Source organism: Ptiloglossa arizonensis, chromosome 13 (genome assembly GCF_051014685.1).
Source record: "Ptiloglossa arizonensis isolate GNS036 chromosome 13, iyPtiAriz1_principal, whole genome shotgun sequence".
NCBI lineage: Eukaryota > Metazoa > Arthropoda > Insecta > Hymenoptera > Colletidae > Ptiloglossa > Ptiloglossa arizonensis.
In genome coordinates, this window is record NC_135060.1 from 3,601,715 (window position 1) to 3,625,534 (window position 23,820).

At 40.5% G+C, this 23,820-nt stretch overlaps 1 protein-coding gene across 2 annotated transcripts in view; it reads right to left on the reverse strand.

Moving 5' to 3' along the window:
* Window positions 1–88: 88 nt before the first annotated feature.
* The window catches only part of LOC143153601 (glucose dehydrogenase [FAD, quinone]), a 32,869-nt gene continuing 9,137 nt past the window's right edge, over window positions 89–23,820 (reverse strand). Inside the window, exons 2-8 of one of the 2 annotated variants that reach the window (XM_076324996.1) lie at window positions 19,332–19,501; window positions 12,880–13,123; window positions 12,150–12,408; window positions 9,600–9,860; window positions 5,920–6,150; window positions 2,383–2,710; window positions 89–1,801 (exon numbers count right to left, since the gene is read on the reverse strand). In XM_076324996.1, coding sequence (XP_076181111.1) covers window positions 1,489–1,801; window positions 2,383–2,710; window positions 5,920–6,150; window positions 9,600–9,860; window positions 12,150–12,408; window positions 12,880–13,123; window positions 19,332–19,501 — 1,806 coding nt within the window. In that variant the 3' untranslated portion in view covers window positions 89–1,488. Of the gene's footprint in view, window positions 1,802–2,382; window positions 2,711–5,919; window positions 6,151–9,599; window positions 9,861–12,149; window positions 12,409–12,879; window positions 13,124–19,331; window positions 19,511–23,820 lie in introns of those variants that run through there. The other variant, XM_076324995.1, reaches the window with a different exon arrangement.

Sequence of the window (23,820 nt, forward strand, 5' to 3'; positions counted from 1 at the left end):
TTATTTTCAATACCGTTTTTTCGGTATTTTAATTTTACAAATGGTAAAAAACGAATGGTAACTTAAAGTTGTAAGATACCTACCTTTGGAATATGTTCATTTATAAATGGAATGTTTGCATTTTTTTTAATCGTTTGCTTCGCTGAATATTTATTCTTCATTTTATAGATGTAAGACGATTGCTTGTGTTATTTATTTTATAATATATAACTTGTTAGTTTTTATTCACTTCGAGTATTTTAAACGGTTAAACAAGTTAATCGTCCCCGTACGATTTAGTATAAAATTTGAATAGCATCAGAAAAAACATTGCGGAAATAATTATATCCATGTAGACGTTAAGATAAATTTCACGCATGAAAATATGAAACACTGATCAATATTACATTCTAACTAACAATCGGTGTCCGGTGTCCTCTTCAACATATTGACTGCCAAATAGATTTAACAAAAATGTTATTACCATTGCCTTTTACGTAATTTACTTTATTTTTCTCGTAAAATACCATCCTAATGTTTTCGTATTTGTAAATACAAAGTTTCCAACAGTGAAAATATAAATGTCGAATAACGTGGTTCCCTATACAGCAATCAATTTGTTAAATAGCAATAATAAAGTAAATTCTATCTAACATTAAAATGCATTTGATGCTATTGCTGAACTATTTAAACTAGTTCGTACCCTTTTCCTAAAAAAGGGCTAAAAGCCGAGGTAGCTACCGTCACTATTCGTAAAATTTCGTCAAATAAAAATCCCAAACCCCTTTAAGAATATCGTGAATCAACTCGAATGAATCGTTACGCTTCTCGCAAGATCGGTGAAAAATTTATGAAAATAATTTATGAATATTCCATAGGAATTACTCATTTTCCTCTCCCCCCTACGTTGATTGAATGCGCTCGGCGCTACCTTAGCTTTCTCTGCCAAAATACTGAAAGAAATTTGTAATCAATTTTGCCACGTTCTCGTTTGTTCCATTATCCTCGAGACAACGCAAACATCTACTCAAGAAAATCTAGCGGAAAACGAAGATTAAAGATAATTGATCGAAACTGTTTGTATAACGTCCCTGACTAAATTAGAACCGTCATCTTGTATATTGAGAAACGAATTTCTAGCATTTTCTAGTTATATTCGTTCCCGGGTCGAAGATATTTCTAGGCTCTAGCACTGGTTCCTAGCATTTTCCAGTTATATTCGTTCCCGAGTCGAAGATATTTCTAGGCTCTAGCACTGTTTCCTAGCATTTTCCAGTTATATTCGTTCCCGAGTCGAAGATATTTCTAGACTCTAGCACTGGTCCCACGACAGTTCGAATGTTCACCGCACCAGTATACGATAAATGTGACAAAAATCGACAAAAATGTGACGAAGACTGGTCCGTTCGAGATACGATGTTCCAGGGTGGTCAATTAGAAATTTCTTTCAGTGAACGATGACGTTTCGATTTCCAGAAGTTGTTTATGTCCGGGGTAGTAGCCTCTCGTTCAGCCTACCCAGGTCCTTTTAACGAAGTCAGCAGCCCGTTCGCCGATCATGATAGCGGGGGCGTTCGTGTTACCGGAAACTACCCTGGGCATGATGCTGGTGTCAGCGACTCGTACACCTCTCACTCCTCTGACTCTCAGTTGGTTGTCCACAACCGCCAGAGGATCATCGGGTGGACCCATTTTGCAAGAACCCGCTTGATGATTTTCTGGCGAGGTCTCGTGCTTCACCGCGCATTCCCAGTAGGCGTCGCAGCCAAACTTCAGGTGCTCGCAGTTCTTCACCGGCGTGCGATCCAATTGGAAACCGTACCTGTAAGAACAAACGAGATTTAAATATAATAGTTTCTTAGCATTGCGTGATCGTTGCTACGATTTTGTTCATTCGACGAGTTCAACTGTTTTTCGCGGTTCGAGTATTTTCCAAGTGGTTTCTTTGGAAATTTCTTTTCAAAAATGATTCGAGAACCACTCGAAGCGAGAGAATACTTACTGGAATAGTAAGTGAACAGTATTGTTCATTGTGGTACCGTTAGATAAGTTTCAATAGAAGCGAGAGAATACTTACTATTGGCTTGTTCCTCAAGTCGTTTCGTTTCTTTTCGATGAAAATGAAACACGATTCTTTTAGAGCGTGTAAACATTTTACTAAATTATATATTCTTCATTTTGGAAAACGAAATCACTTTACGAACAACCTAAGAGATATTTCTATAAAGAAATATATATATAGGAAAACGTTTATTTGGTTCGTTAAGAGACGTTCGATATAAGCACCTTTATAGGACAATTCGGATCGATGACGACATCGATCGGTGTTAAAAGCATTGGAATAGAAGAAATCGATATCCACATTATGAATTACGTTTCCAAAGAGTGTGTGTAGCGTCGTACCTGCTCAGTGCACCGGTCTCCGTTAACTTGATACTGAATTTAATACCCTCGACGAGGCTGGCCACGTCCTCGGGGTGGTTCAGATACTTCGGGTAGATCAGCGGCTTTGAAAGGGGATCGCTGTTCCGCAGACGAAGGTAACCGCGGCTTTTTGGATGGAGATACGTCGGGATTATGTAGATCGTACGATTTTCACCCTTTGACTCGCCGACCATGCCAGTTTCCGCGCAGTCCGCCAAGTAACCCCCAAAAATTAACTGAATATCCGGGTGGTCCTCCTTTGGGTTCGCGTATTTTGTGTTCACCATAGCGGTCACCTCGGAGATGCCTGTCGAATGTTTCAGAAGCTTCTAAAATACTCGCGATATTTATTCGAAGCGTTTTGCAAGTACATAGAAATTGTAAAAAGAATCAGAAGAATAGATAGAAAGATTGGTATATAGAATAATTATTTTTCGTTCATTTCTTCTTTCGATCGTATACCTTTCTTGGTACGTATAAGAGAAATTGTTGGCACAATTACGAAGGGACTGGACCAAATGGAGAAATTTATTATAGAATTTTACATTTTACTGTTCGTGTTGCTTTTATCTTGCCACTCGCGATACACTCGAGGAATCGTATCAGAAGCTACAATTAGAGATTACTTTACCCTTCGAGTTGCAAATTCGATCTTTCGCGTTGCACCGATCGTTTCGGTGCAGTTCGACGAAAGGTCGCTTGTCTGTTGGCAATCCGATCGGTGCACCGCAACCGAGCGAAGTGGCGCGAGAAACGCGTAAAGAACGAATTCGAAGCTCGTGTTTCGTAAGAATAATATCGGTGAGAAACGTTTCGAAAATCGATCCGCGGTTCTGGTGTCTTGCACCGTGACTTTCCTTTCCAGCGAGTAAGCGGGAGAATTGCACGCTGTAGAAATGCATCTTGCGGGCGTACCCCATCGATGCGGGAAATCGAGGAAACGATCGGAACAAAAACAAGCTCCCTCGAGCAATTTCATGTTCGGAACCAGTTCTCCGGGTTCGTGTCGAATACCTTAAAAAGAACTTCGGTTCGCGAGAACGATCGAGTACCGTGAAAGGGATACACGTTCCAAACAAATAACCACACCGATACGAAAAGTTATTCCACCGACGAACGAGAGCGCCACTGTGTGCGAAACTCCCCGAGTGGGAGAGAATCTCGATAGAAAACGTATCTACGTTGAAAAAAAAAAGAAAAAAGAAAAAAGAGAATAGGATAAAAAGAAGATCGACGATCGTGACGAGCGCGGCGTTATTACGAAAGAAACGCAACGCGAACTCTTACCGCGGGGTGGTTGTGGGTGACTCGATCGATATTGTTCACCGGGCACGAAACCGATAACAATTTCACGATACGCAAAACGCGGTACAGATACCGTAACGCTGTAACGAGCGGCGCGAAAACATTCGATTATTATTCGTTCCCCGTTCTACGGTTTCACGATTCGCTCGGTAACAAGCCGCAACGTCAGCGCTACCAGAATATTACTTCCTTTGGCGACCGTTTGGAAATTACAAAATAACCGCACGGTTCGCCGCAGCGGCTCGTACGCGTGTACGGTGTGCGCGTATGTGTGTGTGTGTGTGTGTTCGACGTTCGTTGAGACAGTTCCGGTTAAAATCCCGAGTTCCTTAACGCGGTGGGGAATCGCTGGCGCGTAATTAACCCCGGAAAGTATTTCCAGCGGCGGAGTTCGGGCCGCGTGAGATTTGAAACGTCGGGAACGATTCGCGACGACGAACCGCGATGGTTGTTATCGAGCACCGACGAATACCGCTACTACCGGGTTAATGGAGTTGCGAATGAAACGCTAATTGGTCCAATTCCGCGGCCAGGTGCACGGAGGTGATGCCGAGTCTCGCGAGAACGCCGCGCGGATAATTGATCCGTTGGCGGCTCGTAAAACACGGTGTACGCGCGATAGGGTGGTCGGTCAGGGCACCAGGAACCCTCGAGTGACCGGCTTCGAAATCGACTTCGGGATCGCACGACGTAAACAGCCCGATCGGAACACGGTTGCGTCATCGTTCGATCGGGCGAACACGAACGGGATCATTGTGCAACGCGCTTTCACCGGTGAACTGCACAGGGCTTCTCCGAATCGATGGTTTCGGATGCAACTTGCACGATCGAACGAGCTTGCCGCCGTTCACGCGGCTCTCCCAACCCTTTTCGAACGATCCGCTCGCGTTCGATTTTCACCGGTGATTTATACACGCTTTAAAGAGCTACACGGTGTGTACAACGCGTCACGTTGCCACGGCGATGTTTCAACGATTAACGATGATTTGTAGCGGAGAGTAATCGCGCGAACACGACCACCGAAATTAACACGGTTCGGAAGTAGATGTCTTTTAGATCGAACACCGATAAATCCTCACAACCGCGATACCAACGAAATTGACTCGACGCGATTCCATTCTTTACCGTAGAACACCAAGTAACGTATCGTAACGTTTTCGTCGATCGATCTCGCTGCACCGTGAATCCAAAGATGGTGTTGGGTTGTTAGGAAAGTGATTTTATTTCCCAAAATGGAGAATGTATAATTTGGTAAAATGTTTGTACTGAAAAAAAGAAATGAAATCACTTTCCGAACAACCTAATAGATTCTCTTTTTCTATATTATCGTTTTTACTTCGTGGAAAGGAGCGAACAATCGTGGGGAAAGAAGATGTACATTTTGTGGATTTACGAGCAGCAATGTTAATCTATGAAAATTTTTGTTGTACGATACGAAACGTGTCAATATTGCAAGGAAATTCTTTGGGTAAAAGTAAGTCGAAAACGTGGAACGATAGTTTTTTTTATTTTCGAGAGAATCGAATTTAAATATTCGTTGGGCGCGCACGCGATTCCATACGACTTCGTCAGCGCGTCTGTCCATTACCGAGTACTTCTACTTGTGTTGGCGCTCGTAATCATCGATGGTGGTATAAATTTTTCGTGAACGTTTCTGTCTCCCTTTTAATCGATACAGATAATAACACACTATTTACAACGTAAGCGATTAACGAACAGACTCGAAATTTCCCTTAATTCGTTCGGTAATTGCACGTCAAGTCGAATACGGATACAAAACGTATCGTTTCAGATAACGAATTTGCATACTAATATATAAGGAATTTGTACAATAATAATAACGTAACGAACAATTAAAATTATATTAAATCCTAAAGCACACTTAATTCTAAAGTAAGAATTCTTTCTATTTATCTGTAGAAAATTATTTACTATACCGAATCGTCTACAAAATATTCAAATTTGACTTTCTCAAAAACGAAGCCTCGTATGGTAAAACATTATTCTATCTTCTAAATATTATTCTATTATTCTTTTCGACTTATTTTTACACGAGGATATTTCTTGACTTTACCACGATTCTTTCTACACTTCATACAAGAATTAACCAGGGTGTGAAACACAGATTCTTGGTTTCAAAAGTATTTTTACATAATTAATTATCAGTATTTTACACTAACGGATATTAAGTAAACCTTTTTCTGCACTTACCCGTGCCAGACATTAGACCATCCCTGAAGAGCAGGTACTCCATAGCGGTGGCCCAATTGAGAGGAGCGGTGTCGGTGTCGTTAATAGTGAAGGCCAGCGTGTAGGCGACATGATTGTGAAGATTTTTGCCAACACCCGGTAAATCGTGTATAACCGGAACACCAACAGCGTTCAACTCGCCACGCGGTCCGATACCGCTGTTCAGAAGTACTTGCGGTGAGTTTACGGCGCCTTGAATAAAACATATTAATGGTATGCAGATGAAACTGTCGTTCAAAGGAGAAACGTACTCGCGTCGTCGTGTTCGCGACCACGGAGCCTTCTCGAAGAAACGAATCGAGCGTTTACCGTGTCGTGAAACTTTCGTTGTTACTGAAAAGTCGCGACCAAGTGTCGTTTATTTCAATGTTCGGCCGCGAAACGTCTTTCTTGGTTATTCAAAAGCGGAAAACAACGATGTTGACGTACGATAATCGTCCGTGAAATATTCTTCACCGATACGATATCACATTTCAATGACACGAACGACGACACGTTGAAATCGACACGGTTAAACCCCGATTCTGCGCGGGTATAAATCACAACGTCATCCTATGTTGTCTTTTTGGAGATTATTGCTCAACTATCGACGAGTTTATCGTCAGTAGCGTGGTCATTTTCACCAGAAGCGTGATTAAAATAGTTTCGATCAGTGCGGCATCTGCAAAGCCGGATAACTTCAACCGGAAAATAATTATTACAAAAATTGACATTGAACCTATTGCGAAAGCTGGATCCATTTTGGACAGAATGTGGCCACCGAGCCAGAACCCCAACAAAGGAATCGTGACAACGATCGAAGTGAAATCATGGGGATTTGTTTGTGGGAGAAAAATCAAAACGCGAACGTCCTTGAGTGTTATTCTTCGCACTATAATTACGGACAGGTCCTCTATGAGAGTCATCAACCAAGCATTAACCGAGCGTATCCCCTTCCGTTGGCGATCTTTGCGTTCTTTGTTCATCGAAGGACACGCAATTTCTATCGTTCGCAGGTGAATCGATGTCTGATTATCGTCTGTGACCGATTAACGAAACTTCAATCACGTATTTCCATAAACGGATCTCCAATGGTATCGATGATCTCGATAATCAAATCGAAATCATCGGTGGTTCTTGGCCTTTTGAAAGATTATCGAGAGATTACTGGTCTTTCGTGGTTCACAGATCATCGGTGGTTCTTGGCCTTTTGAAAGATTATTGAGAGATTATTGGGCTTTCGCGGTTCACAAATCATCGGTGGTTCTCGGCCTTTTGAAAAGATCGAAACAACTCTGACACGAGCGAGTTGTACTCGTATCCAGTGAACCCAAAAAAGAAGAATCTTTTCCAAGAAGTGTTTTCTTTGACCTGACGTAATTCTACGTGGTTACCGTTTATCCGCTTAAGGGCTACGTGGTAAATTGTGTTTCCATGTACGATTATCGGGATTCGAAATAGCACAAGGCAATCTGAGAACTGCAAATCGTATATGAACGTTGGTAATGAGTTCGTTATTTGAAGAGCGGTGGATCTGGGCGGTGAAACGCATTCCTTTCGTGCATTTCCTTTTCCAATGTGAGCAAGTGTCGATTTGGCAGCTATCGTTTTTCATCGCAGCTGCGGTGCAATGGTAAGCAGTAAATATCTACGTTTAAATATAATGTAATGTTACACTCGTGAGGAGTTATTCACGTTCTTCAGATTTCTCTCCGACCGTATCGTACCTAATTTAACGAATATTCAGATACTGTTTCCGTAACGTTTCGAGTAGAATTTCTTATATTTTGTCATAGGAAACATTACTTCTTTAACACGATTCTGATTATCGAGCTTTTGGGAAGTTTTATTTTACTTTCAAATTTATTTCTAGTATCTTTACCGTTCTAAATTTTCTTCTTGCGATCTTCCTGGTCATTTTGTTTAAAATTTGCAACGTTTCAATCGCGTGTACGAATCATCGCGCTCCGATATATTCTAATGCACGTTTCATTTATATGCGTTTAGTTGAACGATTGATGAATAATTTATGCGAAATCTACCGTTCGTTTTTTGCTAATCAGACTTTCAGACGTTAATATCTGGACGATCTTTGAGAAAATCTACGAGGGTTAATGTAACATTTTTCATTCATAGGTAGTTGTAGGATCTTCCAACAAAGTACATGTTTGTATTTTTTCTCCGACCACTCTCTGTAAAAGGTAATGCAATATATACGATATTGAACGCATTACGTGCGCTATTTGCATCGATAGTAGCTTTAAATTAGCAAACACGACGGTGTATTACCAACTCGTCAGACAGGTATAAAGAAGTGTAACATAACAAACACGAAACGTATCGTATAATATATACCGATACGTAAAATAGTATACATAATAATTAGGCACACACGACGGTATCATTTACGACACGTAATTCCGTATTTCTAAATCACGTTAATTATTTAAATAGCTGCGAATAGTATCTACACATGCTTTTAGATTTCAACGCTGTAAAATGAAACCTGTTTGTAATATCATAGACAGATATCTTCAATATGGGAAGTAATCAATGTAGCTATAATAATAGTAATCTCATTAACTTGTTTCTCCTCGAATAACATGTGTTTTAATAAAACATATCGAAGCTCGATCGACCTCATAGATTTCATAGCCGAATTGTGTAATAGGATAAATAGTTACGATAACAATCAACATTTTTCGAAGGATCGTTTCGTTATAGTTCCAAGTGTGGCCAGAATTATTCTACCTTCTCTTGAGTGTACATTGAACGTTTTCTTAAATTATGTATGTTATTCACATATACACTACAATTCATAAACCACCGGACACTTGCTTGTCCGGTTTTGTAAATGTAAATTAAGGTATAGATATAATTTCCTGAAGCAATAATATTATTATATTATTTTTTCACGTTATGTTATCAATATTATTTTATCGTAAAATATATAATACGTTAATACATTGTTCGTACAATTTAAACAAATACGCTAATAAGTAAGAGAAAAGTTTAATAGCAACCGACTCTTAGAGAATGTGACATAAAAATTCAAATGAAATACTAACAAAATGTGGTTTAAGTGTGCAATGGATAAAATTTCATTCAATTTATTCCCTATTGGAGATGATAGAGGAAATTTTTTTATATAAAATTTAATTCTTTTCGAGTTATGTTGGAAACATTTTTTTAATCTTTACAAATAACGAGTATATATAAAAAAATAAGGGGTCCGCAAAAAATAATCAGATTTTGAGATGAAAATACAGAATTTAAGTATCCGTTCAGCTGTTTGCTTGTATGCACATTTCAAGAAAAAGAAATTCATTTTTACTAATCAGGTTATCAAAATTTCTTAAAACGTCTTTTAGTGTCACCGAAATTTAACGAAATTTTTCTCGATTACGATACTCCCCTTATAGATTAGGAAGCAATTAATCGAGAAACTGCCACAATGAGCTCGTTTAATTATTTCCAAGCTAAGTTTAGATCGCTGGAAAGGAAAAGGAAATTCGTATCTGTTCTAGTTATACGTTTACGTTACCCGTGATACGTACCGAATTAATAGGCGTTAATTTCATTTCGTAACGTTTTTATTCCGCAACGAATAAAATGTTTCCGCGTCCATAAATAGATAAACTTAATCGTTTCGGTGTAATTACCTCCGCTCACGACGACTTCCTTAGCCACGGATACTCGATGATTTTTATCGTCGTGGACGAATTCCACGCCGACTGCTCTCTTGTTGTTGTCAAACAGGATCCTGGTAGCGGTGGAGTTGAGCATTATATGGAGATTCGGACGATTCCTGGCAGGGCGTAGAAATGCCCTGGCTGTCGAAAGTCGTGAACCGTTCCTCGAGGTCGTTTGAGCTATGGCGAATCCAGTGTGGGTTCGTCCATTTAGATCCACGTTACTGTAGCCTGTGAACAGTTTAGAACCAACGAAAATTCTACATTTTATATTCCGTTTAAAATTAACCGGTGTCGAAATGTTAACCTTTCGCAGAGTCACCCAGTATTCAAAAAAAAAAACCAACGACTTTTCGTGATCGAAATACCTGCGACTTGGAAGGTTTCATTAAATTATATATTCTCCATTTTGAAAAACGAAATCACTTTCCGAACAACCCAATAGAATAGTAAGTGAACTGTAGTGTTCAATGTAGTACTGTTCGATAAGTTTTAATAGAAGTGAGAGAATACTTACTATTGGCTTGTTCCTCGAGTCATTTCGTTTTTTTATGGTGAAAATGAAACACGATTCTTTCAGAGTGTATAAACATTTCATTAAATTATACATTCTCCATTTTGGAAAACGAAATCACTTTCCGAACAACCCAATAGAATAGTAAGTGAACAGTAGTGTTCAATGCAGTACTGTTCGATAAGTTTTAATGGAAGTGAGAGAATACTTACTATTGGCTTGTTCCTCGAGTCATTTCGTTTTTTTATGGTGAAAATGAAACACGATTCTTTCAGAGTGTATAAACATTTCATTAAATTATACATTCTCCATTTTGGAAAACGAAATCACTTTCCGAACAACCCAATAGAATAGTAAGTGAACAGTAGTGTTCAATGCAGTACTGTTCGATAAGTTTTAATGGAAGTGAGAGAATACTTACTATTGGCTTGTTCCTCGAGTCATTTCGTTTTTTTATGGTGAAAATGAAACACGATTCTTTCAGAGTGTATAAACATTTCATTAAATTATACATTCTCCATTTTGGAAAACGAAATCACTTTCCGAACAACCCAATAGAATAGTAAGTGAACAGTAGTGTTCAATGCAGTACTGTTCGATAAGTTTTAATGGAAGTGAGAGAATACTTACTATTGGCTTGTTCCTCGAGTCATTTCGTTTTTTTATGGTGAAAATGAAACACGATTCTTTCAGAGTGTATAAACATTTCATTAAATTATACATTCTCCATTTTGGAAAACGAAATCACTTTCCGAACAACCCAATAGAATAGTAAGTGAACTGTAGTGTTCAATGTAGTACTGTTCGATAAGTTTTAATAGAAGTGAGAGAATACTTACTATTGGCTTGTTCCTCGAGTCATTTCGTTTTTTTATGGTGAAAATGAAACACGATTCTTTCAGAGTGTATAAACATTTCATTAAATTATACATTCTCCATTTTGGAAAACGAAATCACTTTCCGAACAACCCAATAGAATAGTAAGTGAACTGTAGTGTTCAATGTAGTACTGTTCGATAAGTTTTAATAGAAGTGAGAGAATACTTACTATTGGCTTGTTCCTCGAGTCATTTCGTTTTTTTATGGTGAAAATGAAACACGATTCTTTCAGAGTGTATAAACATTTCATTAAATTATACATTCTCCATTTTGGAAAACGAAATCACTTTCAAAAGAACCGAATAATTTCTCATCGAATCGTGCACCGGTTACGAGTAAGCAACAAGGTCGTTCGCGTTCATCGATCATAGAAATGCATCCGTTGTTGGACGATTCGACAATGACGAAAAACTACCGGTGAAAATGGTGTCGCAATGTGGTGTAGCCGTGAGCCAAGCTGACGTAACTACTTTTTCGACGGACGTCGAAACGGGTCATTAGACTCACGCGAGCAATACAGGCGTCTGGATAAAGAAGAAACGAGTTCTTCGTTATCGCGTAATAACTGGTTTCGCGCGATTCGCTTAAACTCGACCGCGGAGCCGTTAGGGTCTTCGAGTAGCCCACTTTTTTTCGAGCTTCTCGCGCGTTTCGTTGTTTCGTTGGCATCGTTCAAGCGCTACAAACCGCAACGAATGTTAAACGGTTCCTTTTGAAACGTTTCCGCCGGGGTTGTTTCACGCGTAGCGATTTACCGAATTGATTTAGCTCCGAGAAACGATCGTGGAAACAATCGATCGATGAAATATCGTTTGATTAACGATACTTGATCGGTGTCTCTTCTTACGTGCGATCGTGTTTCAAAGAAACGAACGATGGATGGAGGAGCTTTGTATTCACTTTAAATAAGAGCTTTGTATTCGTTTTAAATAACAGAATTACTTCTCAAGAACCAGTTCCGAGTAAACAGCCAAATAACGTTCCGGGTGGTAGAATTTTTCCTTAATTCTCGACACGAGAATGTCGATTTCTTTTTAAGTCGATGTAAATTACGCATTCTTCGTAGTCGGTGGACAACGCGTTTCACCCGAGAGCGGTGAATAAAAAAGAAAATAAAGTACACGCACCGAGTTCTTTTCCAGCTTCGAGAATGGCATAACTCAGAGGCGGGTGATAGGGGAACTGCGTGACCGTGAGAGGTCCACCGACACCGTGATAACCGTAATCCATAGTGTTCGCTTGAAGATTATCTTCGCTCCTGATGAAATATGGAAGGACATCTTGATAAGACCAGCCTACGTTGCCAAGCCGGGCCCAGTCGTCGTAATCCTTTCGCGAGCCTCTCATGTACGTCATTCCATTCATCACGCTGGTTCCACCTAACACCTAAACGATTTTTATATACGTAGAGCCGTGTAATTGTCCAATTACGCGTGCATCGCTACGTTGAACTTCGCTCAATTGTTACAGTTACTATTGTAACACTTTCAACGAGGTGGACTCAATGTGGTAATTAATTAGTCGCAAGTGAGCGTTGCACCGCTGCACAATGTGCGAAGTAACAAAGCTTCGACCGATCGATTACTGTTGGAACTAGAGAAAAGTATTTTTTTATTTTAGTTTCGTCTAATACAGATATTTCTGAATATTATTCCAATAATAGGTGCGAATTATAAAGAGACTTTAAAAGTGTTTGCTTAGTTCTATCGAACGTTGCGTTTAACAATTTCTAAATACAACCACAATGGCGCTACGATATTTAAATGAAAATTAAACTCCCCGCAGCACGATTCTCTCTCGTGTTTCTCGAATGAAAATTCACATTGGCTGTTGGACGATAAACACGAGTTTACGTACCTTTCCTCTCGGCCAGTAACATCTTCTGTCTTCTTTGTTTAAACACGCCCCGTCTTCGCTCTCGGTGTTGTACTGCCAATCTATATTAGTTCCAATAAAATTGAAGAAAAACGATGGTATCTGAGTCCCAGTCGGCTCGTCCAGTCCTGCTTCGAGCAATAACACAGAGAATCTTGGCTCCTCTGATAATCTAGCCGCCACTGTTGCGCCAGCGCTACCACCTCCGATTACCACGAAGTCGTACCTGAAGATAAATATCGATAATGGAGACTCCAATTCCGATCGTTACATCGATAGTAGTTTCTTCCAACTGAAAGTTAGAACATTACGATGGTTGAATCATTGATAATTCAGTTACGTTCGAAAGTACAATTTCGTTTCGTGCACTTTTCTTAAAGATAAGCAGCTGTGCTTCGCCGGGATGTAAAAATGGCTGGAATCTCGGGAACAAGGTCACACGGGGCACACGTTTACGCGAATTTTTCCATCGTTTGTCCTCGATCCGGCGTTAAAGTGGATCCCGCACGAACACCACCTACGTCCGGGTATCTTTTATCGTGTTCCATTAATCCGTGAACATACTCGTCGCGCTCTAGATGTCCGTGGGTGTCACTGTTGCGTTTCAGGTGTCTATGGATTGTCCGTAACACGTCTCACGAGCTAAAGGAGGATATATCTCGGTTCTCACAAGTTCGGGATTTATATCTGCCGGTTCTCACCAGTTCCTTGCCGCGTTTACGGGCTTTCGAATAACTTATCGCTGGTTGCACCGTATTGAATACCGAATTGGGTGTTTATTAATGCCGGTTCCCATGGGACGAGGAACACTTTCGATTTCAATAAGTGGTAAATCTAACGACGTTTCCGTTTACGATTCTCTTTGGAAATTTTAATCGACAACGACAAGGGATACGTGTAGAATCTGTTCCGTTCCAGCTGGACCGAAAATACAAGAGATAAGAAAAATCATTCTAATCGTGTCCACGTGGCCAACACCACTCCAAACGTGCATCGTTCACGTGTAAGTATCCGTGGACGTGTGCTCGAAATCTTTTCCGAAACAACGAGTTAATTACCACGAGAAGTTCGAGTAATAACTAATAACCGGATTGGTTACGTAAACCGTCTCGAAGTCAAGTTTCCCGTAGGTCCTAATTTCAATTTCAAGTTCTCAGCTCCGCTCCTTAGGAAAGGTGAGCCTGTACCGTGGACAAGGTTACGTTCACGTGGTTTCACCTGCGAGCTGGTTAGCCGTTAGGTGTTCCCCTGTTGTCAAAAATCACGAGTTGCGATGCCGGTGACGCGATCGTAGTCCTGCGAATTAGAAACTGGGTTAAAGGAACGAGAGTCTCGACTAGGGGCAGAGTCAAGCGAAAGGTGGATTTCTCAGCAGTTTGTTGGGGACGCTCGTGTGAAGTGGTAATGGTATTTTGAATGCCACGAGGCGCATACAGTCGTGTGCACTCCGTGAAATGTATACCTGGCTCGTTGAGGGACGACGACTTACTCTTATGTGCTGAAATACGGGCCTGAGCGGCGAATGTCTTTCATTACCAGTATTGTCAAGTTTTTCATGCTCCGTCGGTGACATTACTCCAACTTATTCCACGCGAAACTTGACAGCTCAGCGAAACTAAGCATTGGTAGACAATTTTCGCATCTCGGGAATGTTTGCTCGGAAAAAAATAGTTTTAATCGATTGGTTCGCTTTTGTATAAAATTTTCCTTTCTCGGAAATGTTTGTTCGGAAAAGAAAATTGTTTTTATCGATTGGTTCGCACGAATTCGTAACGATACTTATTTAGTAAAATTTACGCTATATCTTTGCTTACTTTCTGTCTTTTAAGAATAAATTTACCTTAGGAGTATTCTATATGCAAGTTTTGCTAATTCCTTTTCAATTTTACTCTGCTCTGTTTTCTTAACTCGAGGTATTCCATATTGCTCGAAGCCAGTTTTCACAATCACAAATGCGATAATTGATCGTTATGGACATGGATCGAATACATATCACAGAGTTACTATTTTAGTCGAATCATCGGAGAAATATTTCAATCTTCGTTCGAATTTCTAACGACTTCGTTGAATTAACGTCGGGTATCCGTAGATCACTGTTTATGGTTCGTTGGATTGGTTATTCTCTCGTGGAATATTATTCGTAATATTCTTTGTGTAATTGCCGTTACATCAGTGTCAGTATTATATATCTTACGATTCAGCCTTGGCTGATTAAAACTTTAAACGTTATTGGAATTGAGATAGTTCGAAGGCTCGGCTACCACCTAACGCGTAACGAAACCTGTTTGTTCTGGCAGAACGAGTTTCGAACCGTGCAAATTTTGCGTAAATTTGCCTTCTCTTTTCACCGAACGGATTCTTTCGCGATGTTTTCTTTTTGCAAAATTGTCCCGTGTGCTCGAACGATCGCGAAACACCGCGATATAAATATCCGCCACGTTGCTCGACTCGAAAATCGATTTGAATCGCGCGGGATGTCACATTTATCGAGGGATTTAATTTCGTTGCGAGGTTGCTTTAATGTCACGAATTTATCAGACGATTGTAAACCAAGAAGGTCTGGACGATCGTATTTACGACTCGGTTGTAAAGATTTTTGAAAAATCGCGTTCTCGAATATTTCAATGCTTACGTATTCAACGATCCATTTTTGGACGATTCATAAAGGACAAACTCGACGTAGTCTGCCTACAACTTTTACCTGTTACTTCATCCTTAAAGCTTCACCTTTACTTTCCACGGAATCGGTCGTAAAACGCAAGTCTCATGAATAATTCTTTAACACCGAATTTCTTCTCCCGCGCACAAAAGAACATTTCCCACTAGATTGACATTTCGATTGGAATTCCAATCGGACCGAAACGCGAGTTCGTTTTCACGCGATAAGTGAAACAAAATTTAATAAAACAATACGAATACCCGATGTGTACGATTCAACTCCCGAAACCTGTTTTATTGACACGGAACCACATTCTTGGACCAAAATTACTTTCCCTTCTTTAATTTCACCGCTCTCGTTTTCGCTGTTAATCACCGTGAAACTGTATTTTAAAAATCAATTTGGCGTTATTCTACTTTTAAAATGTTTCGGTCTGTCTTAATCTCACTGTTGCAGATACATCGAGCGTATTATTAAAAACATAGTATAATTTTCGTAACTTCTAATTACGTGAACAGTTTGCAGTTAAGTGATATTCTGCAAGTTTCGATTTCAAATTACTCTAGAAGTTCGATAATTGGAGGAATACGAGGCTGAAAATTTATGCAATTAGAGAGGTTACCAATTCGTGCAATTGTCGAGATAACTGAACCAATAGGGAAAACTTCCACTTGCGTATTGTTTCTTCCAACTTTGATTTCATTCGTTCTCGAGCGATCATCCCTTCCACTTGTCGATATGGTGCATTTATCGAGGTTACACTCTCGTGGTATTCGAAGTTTTAAAACTGGTACTTGTTTCGTATCTAGGAACCAATTATTACAGAAACATTCAACGTGAAAAAAAAATTATTTCATCGTGCTGTTCATCGCGCCTAATTTCATCGAGGTGCTGTTTCATTTTACAGTATTTCGATCACTTAAAATAGCAATCACCTTTCACACATTCTCGTCGTAAGTTTGAATTCATTTCGTGTTACTTTATTCGCAATTCTAAAGTATTTTCTTTACAACTTTCTAGTACTTGTTCTAGTTCTTGTTCAAGGAAAATGATTCAATTTACCGATGCGTTTATCGAATTAACATCGAACAGTGTCACTCGATGTTTGATTACACAGACACTTGATTACTTAGACAGGCGAAAACGACCTAATTACGATGCATACGAACCGATCGGCGTATCTCCCGAGAAATCGGTTAATAACGCGGTTCGTCCCCTGCCGTTAACGATTGCATTCTAAGTGCTAGCCTAAGTGTGACGCAAAAAAAAAGAAAAAAGGTTCAATGAAACAATACAAACGCGCGTGCACAGGTATGTGATTTTACGGAATGCGTTACCGTGTTACACAGTGCGAGATAATAATGGCAACAGCTAGCAGCAGAGACGGGGAAATCGAGAATGTATAACAAGACCGGGAGAGCATTTAAATCGCAATTACGAAATCGTTCTCTATTCAATGATATATAATTGATCCAGGTATTACGTCATACGTGGTCTTTGAAAAATAGGAGTCCGATGGAGAGCAGAGACGGGCAAAAATTTGTAACACGGTAAACGTTTCGAATGACAAGCAGAGGATGAATATTTCGAAATAACAACGATGTTCGAGTATTTCGAAGAAAGATACCAATCTTCGAAGACACTTCTAATATTGATCGTTAACCAATTTTTATCCGAAAATTTCTAAAGTAACGTGCAAAGGAAATCTAATATTTTGTTACTTAATTTAATTTATTCCACGGTAAATTCACTTGCGAAATTGGCGAGCAATCAATCGTAGAAGTGTTCAATCCATCTGAACCAGCCTGGAAGAGAAACTACCCTAAAAATTGAATCACTTTGAAATGTATTTTCCGTTTCTTCATGAGTGAAAAAATAATCGTTTCTATGGGTAAAAATTGTAGCGTAAGCGACGAGTAAATTTTTCGCGTATCGTAACACGGTAATGCAAAACAGGACGTTGAGCAACGGTACAATGCAAACGTGTACGATGAACCACGGTCGAAAATGTACCGCCCGGTATAGTAATTTAATTTCACATCGCGGCACATTTTACGCCCAATTAGATACGATTCACGTCGCGGGCCTAATTGCACCGATACACTTTCAATTTCGTTCGGCCGGTCGGCCGGCCGCGTACTCTATAATTCACACTTTTCACAAATTGCACAGTTCTAATACGCTCAGGGCGCCGGTTGCTTCAGTCCGCATCCGGCATAAGTGCAAGCGCAGATGCATCGGCCAGATGTGATGCAACGTGAGAGAATCATCGGAACAATGGCCCCGGGCTATTACGCGTGGATACACGTACGCAACAATTTCACGGATAGCCGTGCATGGATGCTCACTTCCGAGGGAGACAACACCGGAGTTTCTACGGTATTACGTGAACCGTGTCCGCGACAATTAAGACTGTCTTTAGACCTAACGTCGTTCAACGGATCGTGAAACGTTCTGAACGCGATGTTCTTACCGAGGAGGTTTATTGGTCCGTCGTGGAGATTCTTCCGGACTTTTTAATACGCTCTAATAGTTCGTCGTGACTCTCTCTATCTCTGTCCATCTCTTTGACTAAACGAATGGAGATTATACGGATTATACGAAGAAGAGGAGGAGGAATCTATATTATGCAGATTATACAGGAAAGAGGAAGGAACCGTAGATTATCTAGAAAAGAGAAACTTACCACTTCTCTCTGTTCCAATTGAATGAAACGGAAACAATCTATTTGTGTTTCGAATTTAGGGATGCACGGAACTGAGACAACCCGAAGGACGTGTACAACTTGACGCGTTAAATAAGATCTCTGAGATTCGTTCGACGTCTCGATATCCGTCATACTTTTATAATCTCTTTTACAGGGTATTGGATGACTCCCGATAGCTAGGCTATGGACTCGAGCGATAATCTAATCACCAGGTCTCATCTTCCATCGCTCACTCCTCCACGATCGGGCTACACCATCTCAGGGATCTTATTAAATTAGTCGAGTTATAGGTGGTCCAGGTACGTTGCGGTTTATTTATCCTGTAGTTGCTCGGCATCGTTTATACACGGTCCGGAGAAATTTCAAATACTCCGGTACGAAGTGATCGATTTATAAAATGTGTCATTGATTTATTCGAAACTCTTTTTATTATTAAGTAAATTAAATAAGCGTATTAAAATTTGACGAGTAAACGTTACGACGGGAATATAAATAATAAATGCAATTAAATTCGCGATGCTCGAACACGTTCTACGTAACAGCCATCGATCGGTTTAGAACCGACGAAAGAAATCCCGACGAAGCGAAATATAAAAGATAAGATACGATCCTCGGTTTTTTGTCCATCAGCCGCAGAAGAGTGGCGAACAACAACAAAAAAAAAAGAAAATGAAACGAAAACTGGTATTGAATGCAATCTGGAATGAAATCTCAGTTCGAGCAGTTATTGTTCTCGTTTAGAATGTTGATCTCACCGTGAAGTGACAATTTTCGACACGGCCTATCACGGGTGTAGGGGTGTAGTTAAACCATTCGGTTCGACTTTCGTTTAAAGACAGTTTAAGTTTGAAAATACCGACGGCCTCTAAAAGGTAAGCGACCCAACGTTTCACGTTCACGAAATGCTTCGAACCGTGGTCAATTGTCTTTGTCGTTAGTCTGGACAAGCGAAACGAGTTTTTCGGTCGTTAAATCGCCATTATTGGAACGTGTCGGTGAGTTTGTCACTTCGTCCGACCGTGAACCATACCCGAAGCTCAATCTGTGCTCGACCTTCGGTTATTTTACCTGGAATTGACCACGTTCGGCGGCAGAGGTCTGTTGCAAGGATCTTCGAGGTCACATTGGCTACGTAGGAACACCTCGAGGAGACCCATGAACAGCATAAAGGACGAACCACCGCATGTAGATGCCAGAGTTGGTCCGGTGGAGGGGCTCAGTGGACAGTTGCAGCTCATCTGAAACATTGGTCAACGTTTGTCAATGCCAAACATTGGTCAACAGCAACTAATGTTTGAGTAGTTACTGTGCAAGCAAAGAAAGTATCGATTTGATCGGTGAAAGAAGTTTTACAAACGAGAGTTTCTATCGTCCGATTTATTTGTCCTGTTCCAGACACTTCGAGTACAGTATCAGAAACACAATACGATTTTTAACACCCTCCACGACACGGGAAGTTTACGGTGGTTTCGTATTGTACGAATTTTAAGTTCAAATTGTCATTACGCATTCGCTGTATTCAAAATCGTGAACATTTAGAACGAGAACAAGACTTATTTACGTTTTCTATTCATCGTACAGAAGAATTGAGAATCGTTTCGAATCGATTCTATAGAAATCGCTGGTGGAACGATGAAATTAATAATATCAGCGACCGAGTCGAACAGAGAAACGCTAATTAAATTACAAGCGAAGCAACAAAGGAATGCATTGGTCGGTTCACTTCATTGGTTTCGTAAGATGGCAAATTGTGCGGTTATTCGAGCGAATGAAATTGCGCTTTGCTCGTAACAATGTATCGAACGGTGAGGAAAGAAAGAAGCTTCGGTACAGACAGTCATCGGATTTTCTAGTTCACTGCCTCGCGCTCGACCCTTTCCCGCTCGATAAAAATTCATTCCGCAGAGGAGAAATTTTAATGCATCTACAACAATAGTATTGGTGGCTCGATGCTTTCCATTTCCTCCGTAACTGTCGCTACTACGTGAAATAAAATCGATCGATACGCGAGAAACGAAAAATAAACGCGGCGCGAGTAATCGAACGACTCGATGGACAATCTTTCGAAGAATTTTCATTTTAACGAACGCGTTCGACAATTGGGTTTCTTTTCGCGAACGCTCCTCGTTAAAAATGGTATTAGCTCGCGCGCGGTGTAAACGTTTTTATTCGCGAGTCTGCAATTATAAACAGTGGCGTGCAATGCTCGTGGACACGTGCCAGCACACCGTAACACGAGAGTCGAGATTGTTCAATTTCAGCGGAAATTGGATTCATTCGGCGTATCGCTGGGAAATTCATCAGTATCTAGTTTCGCGAACACAGGGCGGATTCACATTCATCGATACGTACAAACACGATAACCACAATGCCGTAATATTATTCGTTGCAAAGCATTATTGGTAGTATAGTTCACCTCTAATCTTCTGCACGCAGATGGGACCAATTATCCGATTCGTACCCAAGTATCGCCCGTATTTTTAGAACCGTGGGCGAAATTTTTGTACGCGTTGCGAAGTTTCCGCTTCGCGTGTACGAGATATTTTTCAAGTTCAACGAAAATTATATTTCTCGTTAAGATAAACGTAACGCTTTAAAATTGATTTCGTTACGAATGGAAAGTACTTTTGAGATACTGTTGCGAGAAAGACGAAAGATATAAGTTACTTCTTCAAAAGGATCGTAGTTAGTCCTTTCTTTGCGATCTTCATCGACGAATCGATCGAAAATTAATCGCGGAACCTCGATAGTCGCAGCCTCGATACTTGCACGCGAATCTGCTGCGTTTTATTGTGTTGACAAGTGAAAGGAACGACCTTAGCGACAAGTGAAATTAGAAGTGGAAGTCTTCCGTTTGGGAAGAAAACAGATCGTTGGTAAAGTAAACTAACAATTACTCGAGAGGTTAAGTAGAAACATATCGTATACGCATAGTTTTTTACTAGCTCGATATTTCCACGAATTTTCAACCGCATTCTCTCGCAATAATCGAGCTTCACTTAACAATCTACTCCATACGAATATACTCCAACCCAATTCTAATTTACCCAGCATCTTTCGACATTGGTCAGTTCAAGAAAACGATTACTCAGAGGTAACAAAATACCACTTCTTTAAAAAGGAGAAACAAAGTTGTCTTTCGAATCTTATCTACGCCACTGGTCAAAAAAAAAAGAAAAAAAGAAATGATCACCATCGTATTACGTCTTCCTAGAAGCCATGAAACTTTCGTAAGAGATACTTCTCTTACATAAAACAGCAAAGACATTACGGCGAACGCAGTTATTAAACCACTTTGCGTACGCAGTAAATAATTTCAAGCGAGTTTCTATATTAAAAATACTGCGTTACCGCGTTACCTCACCGACATTAGCTACCGCGTCACAATCGTGAGCATCTCTCCGGTTCTCGAACGAGACACCGTGCGTGGAGAGGTATCGGTCGTGTACCAGGTGCTCGATCGAGCTTACGCGTGTCGTGGTATTTCGTTCGATTCAATTAAACGCTCGGTAGCGTGCAAATTCTTCGAACGACGAACACCGAGTCCGCTTAATTACCCCGAACGGAGGATTCACGACGATTCGCGACGATTCGAAAGGAACGAAAAGAGTCGACGAGAGAGTCGGGTCACGTAGTCGCGCAATCGCGATCGACGCAACGAATCCGCAATGAGGATGACGACGACGATCCTTGTTCATTCGTGGGTTCATTTTTAGATCGCGAGAACAGACAAGGACTGTTCGACGAGTACACGAGAGACGGAGGGAGAATCAGAGGTTGGCTTTCTACCGCGACAGGAGAGGCCTTTTGCCCTAACGTAATTGTCACAATCTTGCAACGGTGTCGCGTGCATGTATATTTCTCTTATTCTTCATCGCCTTGTTTTTTCCTCCGCCTCTTCGCGGCGTTTCCTCTTCCTAGAGTCTTCATTGTCGCCGGCGTTGCTCCACATTCCCCGATACAATGATCCCCAACACCGGTGAACTGTAATTGTTGCTTTACCGAAGTACCTACGCGGCTCGAATACATATTATCGAGTTGCGCGGCCGCGTCCTCGTGTCTCATTGTTTGTCCACGTTCTCATTCGACATTTTCATTTTCCCTTTTTCTCGTAGGGAGTCCCGTGGAACGAAATCGATGATAACGATGGAGTCGTCGCGACTGATAAGAGAAAGTTCTAGGTTGGGTCTGGGTTAGGTCTGGTACTAGTATGGACGAAATTCTGGGTGTTGTGATGGGTTGTTCGATAAGTTTTATAAATAATATTCAATGTAGTACTGTTCAGTAAGTTTGATCAGATGATTATATTTATGGAGCAACCTATTACTATACTGTGCAATAAGTTTCATCGAACGACAAAAATGTTCAATGTAGTACTGTTCGATAAGTTTTAGTTTTATCAGTTTTGTTAGTCTTTTATTAGTTTTGTTAAATCTTCTACTGTTTTTGGTTTACTTCATTTTGTATCTAATTTATCGAGAAACATTCGATTACAAATATTCCACTTCTAATGTCACTATAAACGTAGTTGACGTTCTAATGGAAAACACGATTCTTCTTTAATATTTATCCGGAAAAATATCAAGGCGTTTATTTACAATTTTCCGGAAACTCGATCGTTAGGATGGCAAATCGTCGATGTCCTGAACAGAACTTTTCACATTCGTCACGAGTACAAAAATGGCTGGAGTCAAGGTCAGATAGAACAAACGTTTATCCGAATTTGTTTCATTCTTTGTATCCGATTCGGATTCTAAATGTCACCGTGCGTTCTGTAAAATAACACAATGTCATCTATTTGGTATCGATAAATTACCAAGTACGTTGCGAATAGGTTAACGACCGTTGATTTATAGCGTCGAATCGATCCTGGTTACACGTATGATCGCTTTTTGTTTAACCTGTTATCTCAGCCGGTCGAGCAAAAAAGAACGCCCGATACTGTCACCGTTCATTAGACAAGTCAAGTGACCCATACGTAAAAGGACACCGCCAGTGTGAACGAACAAGATCGTGTGTACACACCTTCAACACCGTTACGTTCACTGACCGAGAATAGTATCCCGGGACTTTGCATCGATTACGAAAGTCGTGCACTTTTGCAGCTTCTCGCTTTATTTTTACCATTTCTTTTTTTCTTATCTTCGGTGTCCCTCCGTCGTGACTTCTGAAAGCAACAGGCCACCGTCTTGCGTTCTTGCCAGGGCGATTCGCAGTGTTGAAATCCATGGAGAATGAATTTCGTGTCCTCGACCGAGAATCGATCCGTATGTCACTTATCAGAATGCAACACTGCACCCGGCGGATGGCTGTAACAATGTAACGCGTCTCTACCATTGTTGTATTCTTCTGCTGCATTCTTGGCTGTGACCGTACGCGATCATTTTGCAATCGTTGCGTTAACTTTTGGAATATTCCGGTCGATGATTAAACCGAAACTTTGGTCTACTTCGAGCAGTACGCAAACGGTTATTGTAATGTATTTTAAAGAGTAAACGGGACCAAATATTTTTCACTTTATATTCTGGGATTTAAATGGTATCTCGTCGACGAAAAA